This window comes from Verticillium alfalfae, genomic scaffold (assembly GCF_000150825.1).
Source record: "Verticillium alfalfae VaMs.102 supercont1.1 genomic scaffold, whole genome shotgun sequence".
Taxonomy (NCBI): Eukaryota; Fungi; Ascomycota; class Sordariomycetes; order Glomerellales; family Plectosphaerellaceae; genus Verticillium; species Verticillium alfalfae.
Window position 1 is genome coordinate 2,154,720 of NW_003315038.1, and position 14,798 is coordinate 2,169,517.

A 14,798-nucleotide genomic window follows, 5' to 3' on the forward strand; every position below is an offset into this window, starting at 1 on the left:
CCTTACCACAGCTGGAACGGCTGAATATCTGCTTGAATACTCTACACAGGCTGCGCGCTGTCGTCATTTTGAGCTCTGAAAAAGAAATGACCGGTATCAGCGAACGCAGAGCAACGTGGCAGTATGCTGTGCGCGGGGCATCATACATCCACTTACTAGCATGCACATACTAAAGGCCTATACTCATGGTACACTCCATATAGCTATTTTGCGCGTCCGTCTTCTGGGGAGAACTAGCTACTCATTGTGGTGGTCAGATATTCTTCGTTCTTCATTCATTTGATTCCCGGACGTATTCAGCAACATGTAGTGCATGCGAAGCATAATCAAGACAGTCCGTACGAGTTCGATTTCACGATATTCTTCACGTAACAAAGCTGGCTCCAAGACCGCTGTGTGCAAGCGAGGGCCGGGCGGAAACCTATCTTGGCCCAGAGGAGCAAAGAGAATCCGACTGGTGGCAGTACTCTTTCTGGCGCTCGAGAAGGACTAGAAAACCGCTCTTGAACATTGCACAATCCAAGTCCGGCCAGAACAGCCCGATACACATGGCAACAGGTTAGATACGGTACCCTGTCTGGTACCACTGTACCTAGTCAACAGAATACGGGCAACAATCATCATGAGCAATCGGGGAGTATTGGTGCGAAGCGAATGACTGTATTTAATGTTGACGCGAAGTAACTCAACGAACGACCCCGACACTAGCTCTCCGGACCAGGAACCACGTGGTGATGTGCTGGCTGTAGCGTGCCGAAAGCTCGAGATGTATCGGTCTGATTGGGATACTGTACAATCAACCAATCCTAACATGCCGAAGCATACGGACTACCCGGACCTCAGTGTCGTTTAAACCCTACTCCACCGAGCGTGAGCTTCAACCCGAGTTTTGAGACATGACGTCTCATTCCTATTGCCTTCCCTGCGATGGCCTTTTTGGAAACCGCTCGCCGCCACAAACTCCGTAAGGGCTATTCGCCATCTCTCGTTCGACTGTCTCATGATTTGCACCACCTTGATGTTCAGCAGCGCAAGTACACTGCTTGACTGTCGTATGCGCACAATCAGGTCCGCTCAGGCAGCGTGGTAACCGTCGGTAGATATCGCTGGGGCGAACCGCCTGACACGTCAACCAGCGCGCTATCGGCCGATGTTGTGATGCGGATTCCTTCGAGACAGCCTGTTGTCATTTGACCAGGCATGTCCTCGGGCACTCGCCGAGCCTTGGGTTGCCATGCTGTATAGCTTGCGGCGAGCTGAACCCAGTGGGGGCAATGTCGAGACGACTCATACATGACTTTTGATGTCTACCGTCTCGTAACTCAGTCGAAGCCGCCGCCAATCTGACTGTGGAAGGCAGTGCTGACGCTCTTTTCATCGTCATCCTTGTCGAAGCGACGTCCGTAGCCATTGCCAGGGCCATTTCGGTTCCCGCTGGTCGAGTTGACATATTGCGTGAGACGGTCGCTGCGGCTGTAAGATGCCGGCCGCATACCGTGAATGGCATCTTGAAGACCCGCGCCCAGGCCTGACACCGCCCTGTCCTACTCCCTTGGCCCCAATGACACTAGCGCTTGCATCGGTGTACTCAGAATTGGCCACACTCTCGCCAGCGATGCTCTCTGCGCCACGAGCGGCCCTGCGATTGCCAGATCGACCAGTAGGGGCACCTGGCAGTCCGGGCCAGGTTTCGTGGCCGAATCCGGAGAAGAACTGAGGATAGGTCGTGTTGAGACCGGCGCCGCCGAGGCTAGAGCTGTGGATAGAGGAGACGTCGTCGGAATGTAGATACAACGAGCCTGTATCGAAGTCGCGGACAGAACTGCCAGGAGGACCGTAGCGGCTGCATTACTGTTCCCATTGCCGCTGCCGTATCCGCCGGCAGCGTATTGGTTAGGCTGGTTGAACTTTTGACGGTACGGCGTCTTGGGTTTGCCAAACTGGAGGAGGGAGCTTTGCAGGTTGGTAAGCGGGCCCTCGACGAGACACTTGCGGTCCTTAAAGTGGACAAGGAGATGGTGCCAAAGCTCGTGCTTAGACAGCACCTTGGGGTTACCGAGGATGACAAGGCCGTACTTCGCACGCGTGAGACCAACGTTCAGGCGACGGGGGTCCGAAAGGAAACCGATGCCTTGGTTGTCGCTGGAACGCACGCAAGAGAGCACGATGAAGTCCTTCTCTCTGCCCTGGAAAGCGTCGACCGACGCCACCTCGACCTCCTTGTAGCTTTCCTTCTTGAAAGTGCCCGTGTTCTGCATCGTGCTAACGATGTAGCTGCGCTGGCCTTCGTACGGGGTGATAACACCGATGTCCTGGGGCTTAACGCCTGCCTTGAAGAACCGAGTCACAACCTTCTCGACGTTCGAAGCCTCGGTGCGGTTGAGATAAGATGTGCCGGAGGCTGAGATCTCCTCGTTGCCTAGGTTCGACCAGAACATCATGGGTGTATCGGCAACGGGCCATGGGAAGTCGACGTCGCGGCGGAGTCGCTGGGCGTGCGTCACGCCGTTTTGAAGGGAGCCATCGTAAAACATGTTGGATGGGAATTCCGACAGGCAGGGGTGCATGCGGTACTGGGTGTTCAGCCGAATAGGCTGCAGGCGCAGATTCACCAGTCGTTCGAATAGAGACTGGTTAAGGCCTGCCTTCGCTGCCTTCTTGTTCATGATGACTGGGCCCAGCTGCTTGTGATCGCCAACAAGAACCACCTGCTTGCAACCGAGAACAAGAGGAATCATACATTCCGGCTCAGCAGACTGGGTCGACTCATCGATCAAAACATTACGGAACTTGATCTTAGAGAGACGGGGATCGCCTGCTCCAACACAGGTGCAGCAGACGACGTCAGCGTTGTGTAAAATATCACGCTCGGCAGCCTTGGTCAGCTGCTTGAATTTCTTCTCATCCTGGCTGGAGAGTTCGCCGAGCTCGGTCTTCAGCTGTGCAAGTTTGACAAGCTCGCCATTGCTGTCGTTCATACGGACTTGTTCGTGGAGAGCGAGGAAACTGACAGAGGACTCAACATCCTCGCGGGACTTGGCTGTCAAGCGCACGACCTTGAGCCCTGTGCGGTGGATACGTTCGCAAAGTTGATCGACGGCAACGTTAGAAGGCGCACAGACGAGGACCTGTCCTCCGCTGCTCTTAGCGAGATGGTAGATGATTGTCGCCGACGTGACGGTCTTGCCAGTGCCCGGGGGCCCCTGGATGCTTCGCAGCGTTAGCAGTGCGCAGAATGTCCAATGACGTGGAGTGTTGACTTACAGACTCAGAGGCGTTTGAAGGACCGCCTTGATGGCAGAAATCTGGGACTGGTTGAGGTCGGGTAGTCCAGGAGCGGTAAACTTCTTAGGCATGGCCGTCTTCATAGGCGCGACCGCAACGTCACGTCCAAGCAGCTTGTGAACGATGAAACCCGAGACACTGTTGTCATCAACAGCGAAAGTCTTCATGGCGAGCTGCATGCGGTCATATGAAGTCGCCTTCCACACATAATCGGCCGAAAAGTTGTGGGTGCACTCGGTTGGGACCGTCTTCTCGTTACCGGCCTTACGCAGCTCCAGAGTGACCTCGTCAGAGTGATTGTTGGGAATCTTGATCACGTAGCCAACGCCTTCCCAGGCTGGACGAAGCTCTCCCTTGTAGCGGAGTCGCATCTCGTCACCAACAGCCAGCTTCACATCGCCGGACTCTATCTTGTGAAGCTCGAAGCTTGCAAGATGCTTGCCGTTCAGGCCGTAATCCCAGCGAATCTGAAGGCCGTCCTCCGATTGCGCTTCCTTGAGCTTCTTGTCGTAGTCGGACTCCATCTTGACCAGAGGGCCAAAAACATTCTGGTACTGGAACGGGTCTTCGTACTTGAGCAGCACAGGATGAGGATCGTCATCAATACTGGTCGCCTTGTCCAAATCGGCCACCGTTGCCGTCATATCCTCTTTCCACAGTTCCTCGAGCTTAGCCATAACATTCGGGGTCAAGTGACGGGCGCGCAGCTGCTCGGCGTCTGAGGGCGTTGCGACCAGCCACGGGAGGAAGGCGCGCTCCCTCAATCAAGGGCTGCCATCGTGAGATGTCCCAGCTCATGTCCTTCGAGGAAGTGCTGGCGGCGCATGGCTGTCGGCAGAGAAGAACGACGACGGTATCGGCTTTAGCAGGGATGAATCCCAGCAGGAAGACGTTTTTGCTTCCGCAGTTGTAGCACTCAAGGATAGTGTCGCCAAGGGTCGATTCAGGGTGAAGCTGGACTTCTCGGTGGCGAGCGCGAACGAGATGGTTGACAATGTGGCTGGAGGTCGTGTTGCCGCGAGCACTGCAGAACCATTTGTTGCAGCCAAGGCACTTGACAACGGAGCTCGGGGAATGGATGCCGCAGTACCTTCATGGATCGTCAAAGTCAGCAGAGGGCCAGAGTCGCATTTCGGGAGAAGTGGGGTAGCAAGACGTACGAGCAGGCATGCGCAGGCAGCTCTCTCTCCTCCTCTTGAGCGTGACCGAGTTTCAGGTCTTGCAAAGCGCCAACGGGTGCGCTCGTCAGACTGTCATTGTCCTCCTCGTCATACAGCTCAGTCTGGTTGTCGTCGTCATCGGCGCGGCGTCGTCCGCCGCGGCCCCCAAACTTGCCACCATAAAGGAGGCTCTCGTCCGCATCGATAGTCGAGAGGTCGTCGGCGCCGGCCTTGATCGCAGCAGCGGAATCGGAGATCAAGTGGTTTCCGAGGTGAGTAAAGGCTCCCTCCATGATCGCGCAGCGACGGGGGAAGTGATTGTTGTCAAGAGTTCTGCTTGGATAAAGCACCCTTGGAAAGATCAGCAACGAAGTCTTCGGTCGCTCGATTGGCTGAGCCGACAGCAGTGGCCTTCTCCGAGCGTATGGGAGGGGAGTAGCGTAGTTTCGAAGATTGTGCGACTCACCGGACAGTATTTTCGGTATGTCTCGCAATAAGGTCCCGTTCGGCAAGGTCTCGGGTGCGGCTCTGGGTCGTGCGGGAAGAGATTCGGGGTAATGTGAGAACAGGGCAGGTCACATCATACCGACCAATGTGCAGGTTGGCTTGGTTGTCGTGCGTGCTATGTGAGGATGCCTCAGATTTGCAGGTGTGTTCGAGGGCACAGTGGCGCTGTCTCGGTGCAAGTCGCGCGAAGCTTGATGATCCTGGAATTCAAAGACGGCGCCCAAAGTCAGATTGGCCGATCACTAAGGTATGATGGCTTGCTCCCTCTTTTTTGGTGGGATGCCCCGTTATCGCCATGTGACGCCCCCGCGATAAAGATAGCACGGGCCATTTCAGTTCCGATAAGGAAAGATTATTCGGGTCGTCAAGATTTCTGGAGGCTTTTGGCGAGGCCGGTTAAGGACGAATGCGACATTCGATAATCTCTACCACCTGCGTACACGAACGAAACCAAGGGCCAACCGCGGCAGCCGGAGTAGACGACAGAACTAAATTTTCGACCATAACCGACCCCGACCCGAAACGAAACAATTGCCGACTTTGTGCACGCCTCGCGTCACCGAATCGCCGTCATGCTGGTGAGGACTTTGGCAGTCAGATGAAATGGGCGCAAACTAATACATTTCAGCGCAAACAAGCTAGGCAGCGGAGGGACTACCTCTACAGGCGCGCGACGGCCCTGAAGGAAGCAGAGACCGCAGAGAAGAGAGCCCAGTTGAGGGAGGCCCTGGCGTCAGGGAAAGCATTGGACCCCTCCATTGCGAAAGATCAAAAACTCCGAAAGGGTATGTGACCCTCATGACGAAGACTCTTTGCGGCGTGCAAAATTTGGAAGATCAACAAGCGGTGATAATTCAGATCTGATGGTCGCTCGGTGGACTGTTGCCAGGAGACGCGACAGAAGGCCACTAACACATGTACCCCAGACTACCAATACGATGAAGCTGGCGACATCAACGCAGCGGCGGATCAGCTCGACGACGAATACGCCGCAACTTCGGGCCTGAGCGAACCGAGAATTCGTATGTACACCCTCCCCTACAGTCTATTCTGAGGAAAAGGACTAAATCCCCACAGTTGTCACAACTTCTCGAGATCCCTCCAGCAGACTCGCAGCCTTCTCCAAGGAGATAAGGTTGCTGTTTCCCACCTCGGTCCGGCTCAATCGTGGCAACCTCATTCTGCCTGACCTTGTCATGTCTTCCAAGACGAACGGGTTGTCCGATCTTGTTCTACTGAGCGAGCATCGAGGTACACCCACGGCTCTGACCGTCAGCCACCTGCCTTTTGGGCCTACCGTGTCCTTTTCTCTACACAACGTGGTCATGATGGCCGAAATCAAGAGCCTTGGCACAGTCAGCGAGCAATATCCCGTATGGTTCCCCTGAAATATCATGTTGTGGCACGAGGCCAGAGACTAACATAGGCTCTAGCATCTCATCTTTGAAGGTTTCAAAAGGTATGTACTTGTAAAAGATTTGTACCGGCAGCCCGCGGCACGCGGCACGGGCGCGAATGCCGAGAGGCCGAAACTGACTGGATATCCACAGCCCACTAGGAAAGCGAATCGTCACCGTGTTGAAGCATCTGTTCCCACCGAGGGAGCCCATAACGAGCAAGAACCAGGTTGGAAGCCGAGTTGTCACCTTTGTCAACGAAGACGACTGTATCGAAGTCCGACAGTAAGTTGCTGGCCAAGAGTGCCGCACCTGGAACCTACTGACCGCTCGGTGTAGTCACGTCTTCGTTCGAACATCCTACGACTCAGTGGAGCTGGCTGAGGTTGGGCCTCGAATGACCATGAGGCCGTTTGAGGTCAGAGCCGGAACGTTGGAGGCCAAGGGCGACGTGGAGTGGCACCTCTCACAGTACACGCGTACGGGCCGCAAGAAGAATTACCTGTGAGGCGACATGTTTGCTGTTTTGTCGTCAGGAAAGTAGACGGCGGAGCCAGCCGTACAGGGACATGAGGCAGAGGAGTCCCTCGATGGTATCTCTGGCATAGTGATCACACAGGGTGTCGAAGAAGCTGATGACACACTCCCTCACCAGGACGTTGATGAGATGGCCATGCAGCAGCATTGCGATAGATGTAACGGCTGGCCGAAGCAGTGGTAGGTAGCACGAAACCAGCACTTGAGTAGCCATGATCACCTTACTTTATGTAAGGTTAGGCCTATGGAGGCAGCTGCAGCCATCACGAAATGCTCCGCTGTCTGGGACATGAGTCCACGGCGAGGCTTCTGCGTTTGGGAATAAGACATGGAAGAGAGTTGAGGACGTCTGGACAAAGGCAGACGCAGAGCGCCAATACGATGTACATCAGGCAAGGGCGAAAGAAGCCAACGTCGGTGGAAGGAAAAAAAAAAGACTGGACGGCGCTGGAAAAGATACCAATAGACGAACCCATGATGATCACGTCTCAAGCGCGTGTAGGACATTCTATGCAGTCATGCCTTGTGATGACATTCTATGCAGTCATGTCTTGTGATGCATCGTCAGAGAGCCAGCGACGTCTCCTACTGCGCAGATTGCACAATCACAGAAGCAGGTCGCAGGCGATGCCGGAATGTGGACAGGGTTTGAAAAAGGTAGCCATGAACCAATGGGAGGTGGGCAGTGTTCAATGAACATTCTACAAGAAATGGACATCATCAGATAGTTCCGATCTGCCGAGACTAACAAATTGAACAATAGATGGATGCCTGATGCGGAGGTCGCGAAAGCCGATGCGAGTCGTGTGTGGCAACACGAATTAGACGAGCTTCAGTGCGAAGCCCGAAGAGGCGAAGCACAGCCCAGTAGCTTGCGAAGGCTGCGGACGACGACGACCCCGCCGCCCTATTTTTGGTGGCCCGCAGTGGCATGGAGAACAGAGCCAGCACTGATGGAGTGCTGGAGTGATGGTTCGCTGGACTGGAGGGACTGGCGCAGCCACAAGTCTTGGAACGGCACAGGCGTGTTGGTCAAGCCGGTTCGGGATCTCACGCTGCTGCATGGGCGACCTTACATGCAGGGCAGCCACGCCAGCGTGGGCTCAGTGACAGACATTCGGAACATGGTTCCAGATGTCCCATGGAAGGGAGGCTCCGCTGAAGATATTGGGCACCTGTACTTGCACGCCGCCCGCTGGGTGTCGTCTGTTACGTGTGTTCAATTACTAACTAAGCAAGGTAGTTGGCTGTGACAAGGAAGGGTCGCGAATCTCTTTCGATCTCGGTTTGGCTGTCATCTCATGCCAGAACAAAGAAGAGAACAGAAGGCCCTGGCCCTGGCGTTGAAGGAACGTGGGCGCTGAAGGAGCATGTGCTCACCCACCTGCACTTTCGGCCATTTCAAGCCCCGGAGCCAGGTTACGCACAGCCCCCAAGGCACCTGTATGTACCTTCAAGGTAGGCAGTTCCGTAGGACTCTGTCTACGGGTGGGGAGTCCTGGCACGAAGCACAAAAGAGACTGCTGTCCGCCGCCCTCGAGCTGCCGGCCAAGTTCGATTCAGCTCTCAGACAAGCGGACCCCAGGCCCCAGCAAGCACCACAGACACCCGAAGCCCCCCCCCGCCAGGTTCAGCACGCAGAGCATCTCACTGTGCCCTTGGAAGCTCGCAGGGATCCCCAGGCCCAGTCAAGACCCAAGCTTCAACGTCATTTACCCTTGCCGTCCCATTCTTCTGTTCACTGGCCAGTCAGATCGCCGCATCCGCAAACTTTCGACAGTCCAGGTACCCCGTCCGCGTGCAGGTCCTCAGCAACCGGGAATCCCATCTCACCTTAGTACCTACCTCACTCCCTCTCCCTCTCTCTTGTCAATACCTTGCACGCTCCACCACTACCTCACCTCCGGACGGACCGTTTTGATCACAACAAATTCCTCTCCTCAATTCGCCCGCCGCCACCATTCAGCCTTTTGCGAATACATCGACTACCAACGCTCTGCGCGTCCATCGCGCCTCTCTTAATTCTTAGCCCATCATGTCGTACGGACAGTACAGCCAGAACCCCTATGCCCAGGGTCCCGCGGCCGAGGGCGGGTACGACTACAACCAGGTAAGCCCACCTGCCCACCTCCACCCTCGAGCGCAATTGAAGCCATCACCACCATTCTAACATTGACCTTTCTCTCTCTCCGTCAGAACCAGAGCCAGCAGCAGTATGGTGGAGGCCAGTATGAGATGCAGCCCTATGGCCAACAGCCACAACAGAACCAGGACCAGAGCAACCCATACCAGCAGCAGCAGCAACAGTCATCCGCACCCACCACCATCAGCCAGCAAGACTTTCTCGGTCGCGTACAAAATCTGCGCAACGAAATCCGTACCTTGACGGCTGACATTGAGCACATTGCTCAACTGCACCAACGCGCGCTCTCTTCCGCCGATTCCGTCGCCTCCGACCAGTTGAACAATGCCGTTGCCCAGACCCAACTGCGCAACACGCAGATCACCGAGGAGATCAAGTTCCTCGAGCGCGATGCCGCCCGCACCCAAGACGCCTCCCGCGCCTCTAAGCAAGCCCAACTGAACTCGGTCAAGAACACTTTCAAGGACGAGCTGCACCGTTATATGCAAGTGGAGAGCGAATACCAGAAGCGCTACAAGGAACAGATTGCCCGTCAATACCGAATCGTCAACCCGGATGCCACGGAAGAGGAGGTCCACGAGGCCACCGAGGTCGACTGGGGCAATGAGGGTGTCTTCCAGACGGCGGTATGTCCCTCCCACCTTCTCTGTCTCTCCTGCCCTCGACCTCGCACATGATGCTAACACCTCGCTGCAGCTGAAGAACAACCGCCTGGGCCAGGCCAACTCGGTCCTCGGCAACGTCCGCGCCCGTCACAGCGAGCTTCAGCGCATCGAGCGCACGCTCGCCGAGGTTGCCCAGCTATTCCAGGAGATGGCCGTCCTCGTCGAGCAGCAGGAAGCCGTCGTCGACGCCGCCGAGCAGAACGCTGTCAACACGGTCGAGAACATCCAAAAGGGCAACGAGCAGGTCGAGGTTGCCAACAAGCACGCCCGCAACCGTCGCAAGCTCAAGTGGTGGTGCCTCCTCGTCGTTGTGCTCATCATCATCATTGTCGCACTTGGCGTCGGTCTCGGCGTCGGTCTTGTCAAGAACTCCAGTAGCTAAGCGTTGCTTCGATATATGATGGGCGCGCAAGGGAAGAACCACCAGAAAAGCTGCATCGCTACTAGACTTTGATGCGCGACGCCCAACCCTAAGCAGCAACGGCGCAAGAGCCTTTCCCTCTACTTTTTTTACACTTAACGCTGCGCCTCCCACGCCATGGTTCTGGCGCAACGGGGGCCTTTTCTAATAGGCGTGTTCTGTCTGGTTCGGCAGGAACCGGCAGTTTACGCCGCGTCGCTTGGGTCTTTTGCAAAGTCTCTGACGGCTACATCTTTGTGAATGAAATACTTTGTAGAAGGGAGGGGAGTGAGAAGGGGCGGCTTGGGAGTTTTGTACGTGTTACTTGTATTTACTTTTCTCCCAGGACGGTCTCCTGAGCCGCCCCCGGTTTGGATCCGATGCTGGTAGTGAGAGCAGATATCTCATTGATCGTAATTAATAACTGGAAACTGAAACGAAACTGGCAAGACGTTGAAACGAGGTGATGTACAATCTCTGCTATAGCATGTTTAACATGTGTCACTTGACCACGAGGTTCTGGTTTTCCAAGGCAGACTCTTCCCTCGTGTATTCGAACTGAGCCAGACATGTTGCACAAGACATGCAAACGACACACTATCATAGACCATGTACGCGGTGTTACAGGTGAGTGGAAGAATTACATACTACCTATTTGTACAGGCTCAGCACGCCGTGCCCTGATGCCCCGATACATAGTACAAAAGACAACCCTATCTGCCTCCGTCCCCCTGCCTTTTCCCCAACATGACCCTGAGTCGTGACCCTGAGTCGCACTCAGGCTAGAAGGCCTCCCCCCTTTCTTGTAACGGAGCAAGGGAGGGGAGCCAAGGAGGAAACCGTCGATTTTTGAGTTTACCTTGACTCCCACCTTGACCGTCACTGCGAGAGCCAGGCGGGCAGTAGACAACCCAGAAAACTCTCTATCATACAAGGCGCCCTCGAGCCCGACCATCTGGCCTGCATTCGTAAGGCGCATCGTGTCTCCGTAAACCCCCCTCCTTCCCCGGTTTCTCATCGTACACACCCGCTTCCAAATCTCCCCCCCTCCACGAACGAGGACAAGATCCTTACCGGCCGAGCGCGGGGTTCATGCCCTGTAGCCTCGCGGCGAGCTTAGGGTATTTCTCCTGCACCTGGAGCTGCGTGCGGGTGGCCTCGGCGTAGGACAGAGCATTGACAGTCTCGCCTTCGGTGCGGGCCAGCTCGGCGGCGCGCTCGAAATACTTGAGCGCCTCTGTCACCTTGCCCTGCTGAAGGAGAAGCTGGGCCATAGTGGCGACGGCAATGTCGCATTCGGGGTCGACTGCAGAACGGTTAGCGCCAACCGTTATGGGCAGGAATTTGTCGAGATGCCAAGGGGGGACGGGGGAATACGTACTGATAAGTGCCTTCTGGCACAGCTTCTCGGCCTCGGTAAAGTCCTGCTTCTGCTGGAAGAGGCACAGGGCCTTGTTGATGAGGGGCAGAACGTTCATGGCCATGGGCTTGGTCTTCTTCTCCATCTCGATGGCCGTGTCAAACTTCTCCACGGCCTCCTGGAAGTTACCTTGGTCAAGCAGCAGCTCGCCGTAGTAGTTGTAGACATCTGGCACCTCCTTGAAGTTCTTGATGCAGCGGCGGAAGATGGACATGGACGAGGCGATCGAGCCCATCTTGTACTGCGTGACACCGAGCTGGATGTGCGAGAAGATGAAGTCGCGGTCGAGGTCGATGGACTTCTGGTAGTCCTTGGCCGCATCAGAGAATTCGCCCTTGATGAAGTGGAGCTGAGCACGGTGGTAGTAGATATCGGGGTCGTCGGCGTTCTGCTCAAGCGCCTTTTCAAAGTCCTCGGCCGCCTTCTCGGGAGCGCCGAGCTCCAGGTTCATACTGGCGCGCTTGATGTAGCTCTGCGTCAGGCTAGGGTCAAGCTCAATGCTCTTGGTTAGGTCTGCCATGGCGTCGTCGTGCTTGCCAAGCAGGCAACGGAAAGTACCGCGCATGTTATAGGCCAATGCCTCGTGGTCGCCGAGATCACCAAGCTCGAGAGCCTTGTCAAACGCTGCCCTCGCCTCCTCGTAACCGTCGCCCGTCTTCTTCTCCATGGCCTTCAGACCAAGCTGAAGTTGACCGGCGCCGGTCTCCTCAGGGAGCTCAATCGAGTCTTCCAAGCCGGCAGGGCGAGATTTGACACGGAAACTTTGCAGGTAGTTGCCGACAAAGGTGTGACTGGGAAGTTTGACGGGGCGGTTGGCCATCATCTCTGACGCCTTCTGTTCGGCAAACTTTTTCAGCAAGCGCTCGACGGACTCGGCGCTGGCTTGGTTCTTGAAGCTGTCGATGATGCATGACGCCGTGAAGTCAAGGAGCGCCTCGCCGTACATCTTCAGGTGCTCGTAGGCGTTGGCACGACGGTTCAGGGCCTTGACGTATTCGGGGTCAAGGTTGATGGCGGCCGTGGTATCTTCGACAACCTTGTCCCAGTCACCAAGCGCATTGAAGCAGGCGGCGCGGTTAGAGTAGAAGATGGGGTTGGCCTTGCACAAGATGGCCTTGGAGTAAAGGTCGATCGCCGAGTTGTACTCCTTGCTACCGTAGGCCTTGTTTCCGGCATCCTTCAGCTTGGCCGCGTAAGCATCGCGCTGCTCCTCTGTGAAGGTCGCGACAGACGCCTCGGTGATTTCGGGCAGCTCATCGGCACTCTCGAACGTGACTGGCTGGGCTGGTGCCTTCTCCTCGACAGTTTCTGTGAACGTTGTCTTCTCGGCTTCAGCCTTCCTCTCGGCCTCCTTTCTTTTCCTGCGCTCCTTCTTGCTGAGCTTTGGTGAATTGTCCTTGGGCTTCTGTAGTGAGATTTCCATCAGCGATTGAAAGTCGAGGAATGGTTGTTTTGATGTCGCGCAGCAGATTGGAACATGGTGACGCAGTTTGGTGCAAGCACACGATAGCAGCTGAAGAGGCAGGCGAAACTTACTGAGTCACTGTTGAGGTAGTAGAAGACGCCTGCACCTGTGAAGACGACGGCCACACCGGCGATCGTATAGACAACCGTCTTGTTCTCAGACGCCCACGTCGAGATGCGATCCCAAACAGAGGAGGATTCGACGGGGACCGCGACAGGCCTAGTGGCCATCGGGGGGACAGAGGGAAGAGGATTTGACATGATTAAGAGTGCGTGCGATGAATAAAAAAAAGTTAAAACACTCCTTGACTTTGCAGCAGGAGCCCGGGGTGGTAAGGTTGGGAAAGGGCCGGAAAGAGCGTCGGCTGTGAGGTGGTTGATGATAGGAGGTTGAATGGGCGCGCGACAGCTTTCCTGGATGCTGCTGGAATCTGACGGGAGGTGATGATACAGAAAATTGTTGCGGGCTTACCTAAGGACAGGCCCAGACGTCACCACACACACAGCCTAGCAGCCCCGGCGACCCGAGGCGTTGCCATTGTCTTGGCCTGTGGACAGGCCATCTCGACTGAGCCCATACATTGGCCAATGAGAGACCTGAAATTTCATGACCTTGTCCGTCAAAGCTTCAGACCAAAGATGACTAGGGTGGGCTCTGATGGACAAACACATCTTGAGCCTCGTTGGCTACCTGCACTGATATCACTTGAGCTTTTCAACACATCGTCTCGCTCATTGAAATGTCTCGAGACTTCCAGCTCTTCACATCATTGCGCCATGATGATGGGCTTCGACAGGTCCCTACGCATGGTCCTCAAAACGCTGGATGGAACCACCGTCTTGAGTCACCCTACTACATACTCGATTACCATCGCGACCGCATGCTCAGAGCTGCCACCCACTGGGCCTGGCCAGATGCCATTCAGGTCCTGGATGGTGAGGCTGGGCTAGAGCGCCTTGCCTCCTTTCTGGATACCTCCCTGGCCGATCACAGGTATACGGCCCGTGTCAAGATCCTTCTTGCTCAAGATGGCCGGCTTGCATGCGAGAAGGGACCTGCTGCACCGGTGCCTCTGTCCAACCTCTTCCCCAGTCGGCTGCCCGCGCCTGACGCAGAGGTTGCTGCGGGCGATCCCAGCAAAAACCTCGTGTACAAGGTTGTGCCTGACACGGCTCTGACGTCCAAGTCGGAATACACACATTTCAAGACAACAGAGCGCGCTGTCTACGATGACGCGCGGAGTCGCGCGGGCATCCAGCTGACCGATACCACGGAAGTTCTGGTAGTCAATAAGACTGACGGTTCCATCATGGAGGGCAGCCTGACAACCCCTTATTTCTTCAGAAACGGCCAGTGGGTGACCCCTCCTGTACCCCAGAAATTCAGCTGGGAGTCTGGCAGTGGAGGCCAGGATGGCACAACACGCAGATGGGCTCTCGAACGGTAATGCTTATCCTCCCCTCCCTTCCCCTTCTTGTCGCGGCTTAACCCACAGACCTTCTGATGTGTGCTTTTGTGCAGCGGTATCGCGATCGACAAAGCTGTTCTGGCGGACAGCTTGGTAGATGGAGAGGAATGTTGGATAAGCAATGGAGTGAGAGGTTTCATCTTTGGCCGGGTGAGCCTACGCCCTGAGTAGAGACTGGTCCGGAGAACGAGCATGTCCTCTGACGTGCACCTGATGCACAGGCCGGGCCTCCCATCTCAGCGCTCCCACTCTGGGGTGTAGCGGTCCCTTGCGTTGCGCAACGACCCCAAGAAGCGGGGATGGTCTGATCAGGTAGTCCGCACGAGTAGCCATACGGAGCTAAGGCCAATT

At 55.8% G+C, this 14,798-nt stretch overlaps 5 protein-coding genes across 5 annotated transcripts; 3 read left to right on the top strand and 2 right to left on the bottom strand.

Moving 5' to 3' along the window:
* Nucleotides 1-1,322: 1,322 nt before the first annotated feature.
* Nucleotides 1,323-4,738, bottom strand: VDBG_00662 (ATP-dependent helicase NAM7; the record flags this gene model as incomplete). The annotated part of the gene is made up of 5 exons (XM_003008934.1): nt 1,323-1,473; nt 1,549-3,210; nt 3,265-4,040; nt 4,132-4,375; nt 4,446-4,738. The coding sequence occupies 5 exons, from the start codon at nt 4,736-4,738 to the stop codon at nt 1,323-1,325; spliced, it is 3,126 nt and encodes a 1,041-aa protein (XP_003008980.1).
* A 786-nt stretch (nt 4,739-5,524) lies between these two features.
* VDBG_00663 (U3 small nucleolar ribonucleoprotein IMP4) lies at nt 5,525-6,857 on the top strand (the record flags this gene model as incomplete). Its single annotated transcript, XM_003008935.1, has 7 exons — nt 5,525-5,530; nt 5,581-5,737; nt 5,879-5,974; nt 6,030-6,325; nt 6,386-6,411; nt 6,503-6,634; nt 6,689-6,857. The coding sequence occupies 7 exons, from the start codon at nt 5,525-5,527 to the stop codon at nt 6,855-6,857; spliced, it is 882 nt and encodes a 293-aa protein (XP_003008981.1).
* A 1,926-nt stretch (nt 6,858-8,783) lies between these two features.
* On the top strand, nt 8,784-10,532 carry VDBG_00664 (SSOI; the record flags this gene model as incomplete). The annotated part of the gene is made up of 3 exons (XM_003008936.1): nt 8,784-8,996; nt 9,083-9,655; nt 9,726-10,532. The coding sequence occupies 3 exons, from the start codon at nt 8,922-8,924 to the stop codon at nt 10,074-10,076; spliced, it is 999 nt and encodes a 332-aa protein (XP_003008982.1).
* A 186-nt stretch (nt 10,533-10,718) lies between these two features.
* VDBG_00665 (mitochondrial precursor proteins import receptor) lies at nt 10,719-13,239 on the bottom strand (the record flags this gene model as incomplete). Its single annotated transcript, XM_003008937.1, has 3 exons — nt 10,719-11,400; nt 11,476-12,919; nt 13,051-13,239. The coding sequence occupies 3 exons, from the start codon at nt 13,237-13,239 to the stop codon at nt 11,165-11,167; spliced, it is 1,869 nt and encodes a 622-aa protein (XP_003008983.1).
* Nucleotides 13,240-13,718: 479 nt separating this feature from the next.
* Nucleotides 13,719-14,426, top strand: VDBG_00666 (conserved hypothetical protein; the record flags this gene model as incomplete). Its single annotated transcript, XM_003008938.1, has 1 exon — nt 13,719-14,426. The coding sequence occupies one exon, from the start codon at nt 13,719-13,721 to the stop codon at nt 14,424-14,426; it is 708 nt and encodes a 235-aa protein (XP_003008984.1).
* Between the last annotated feature and the right edge of the window lie 372 nt (nt 14,427-14,798).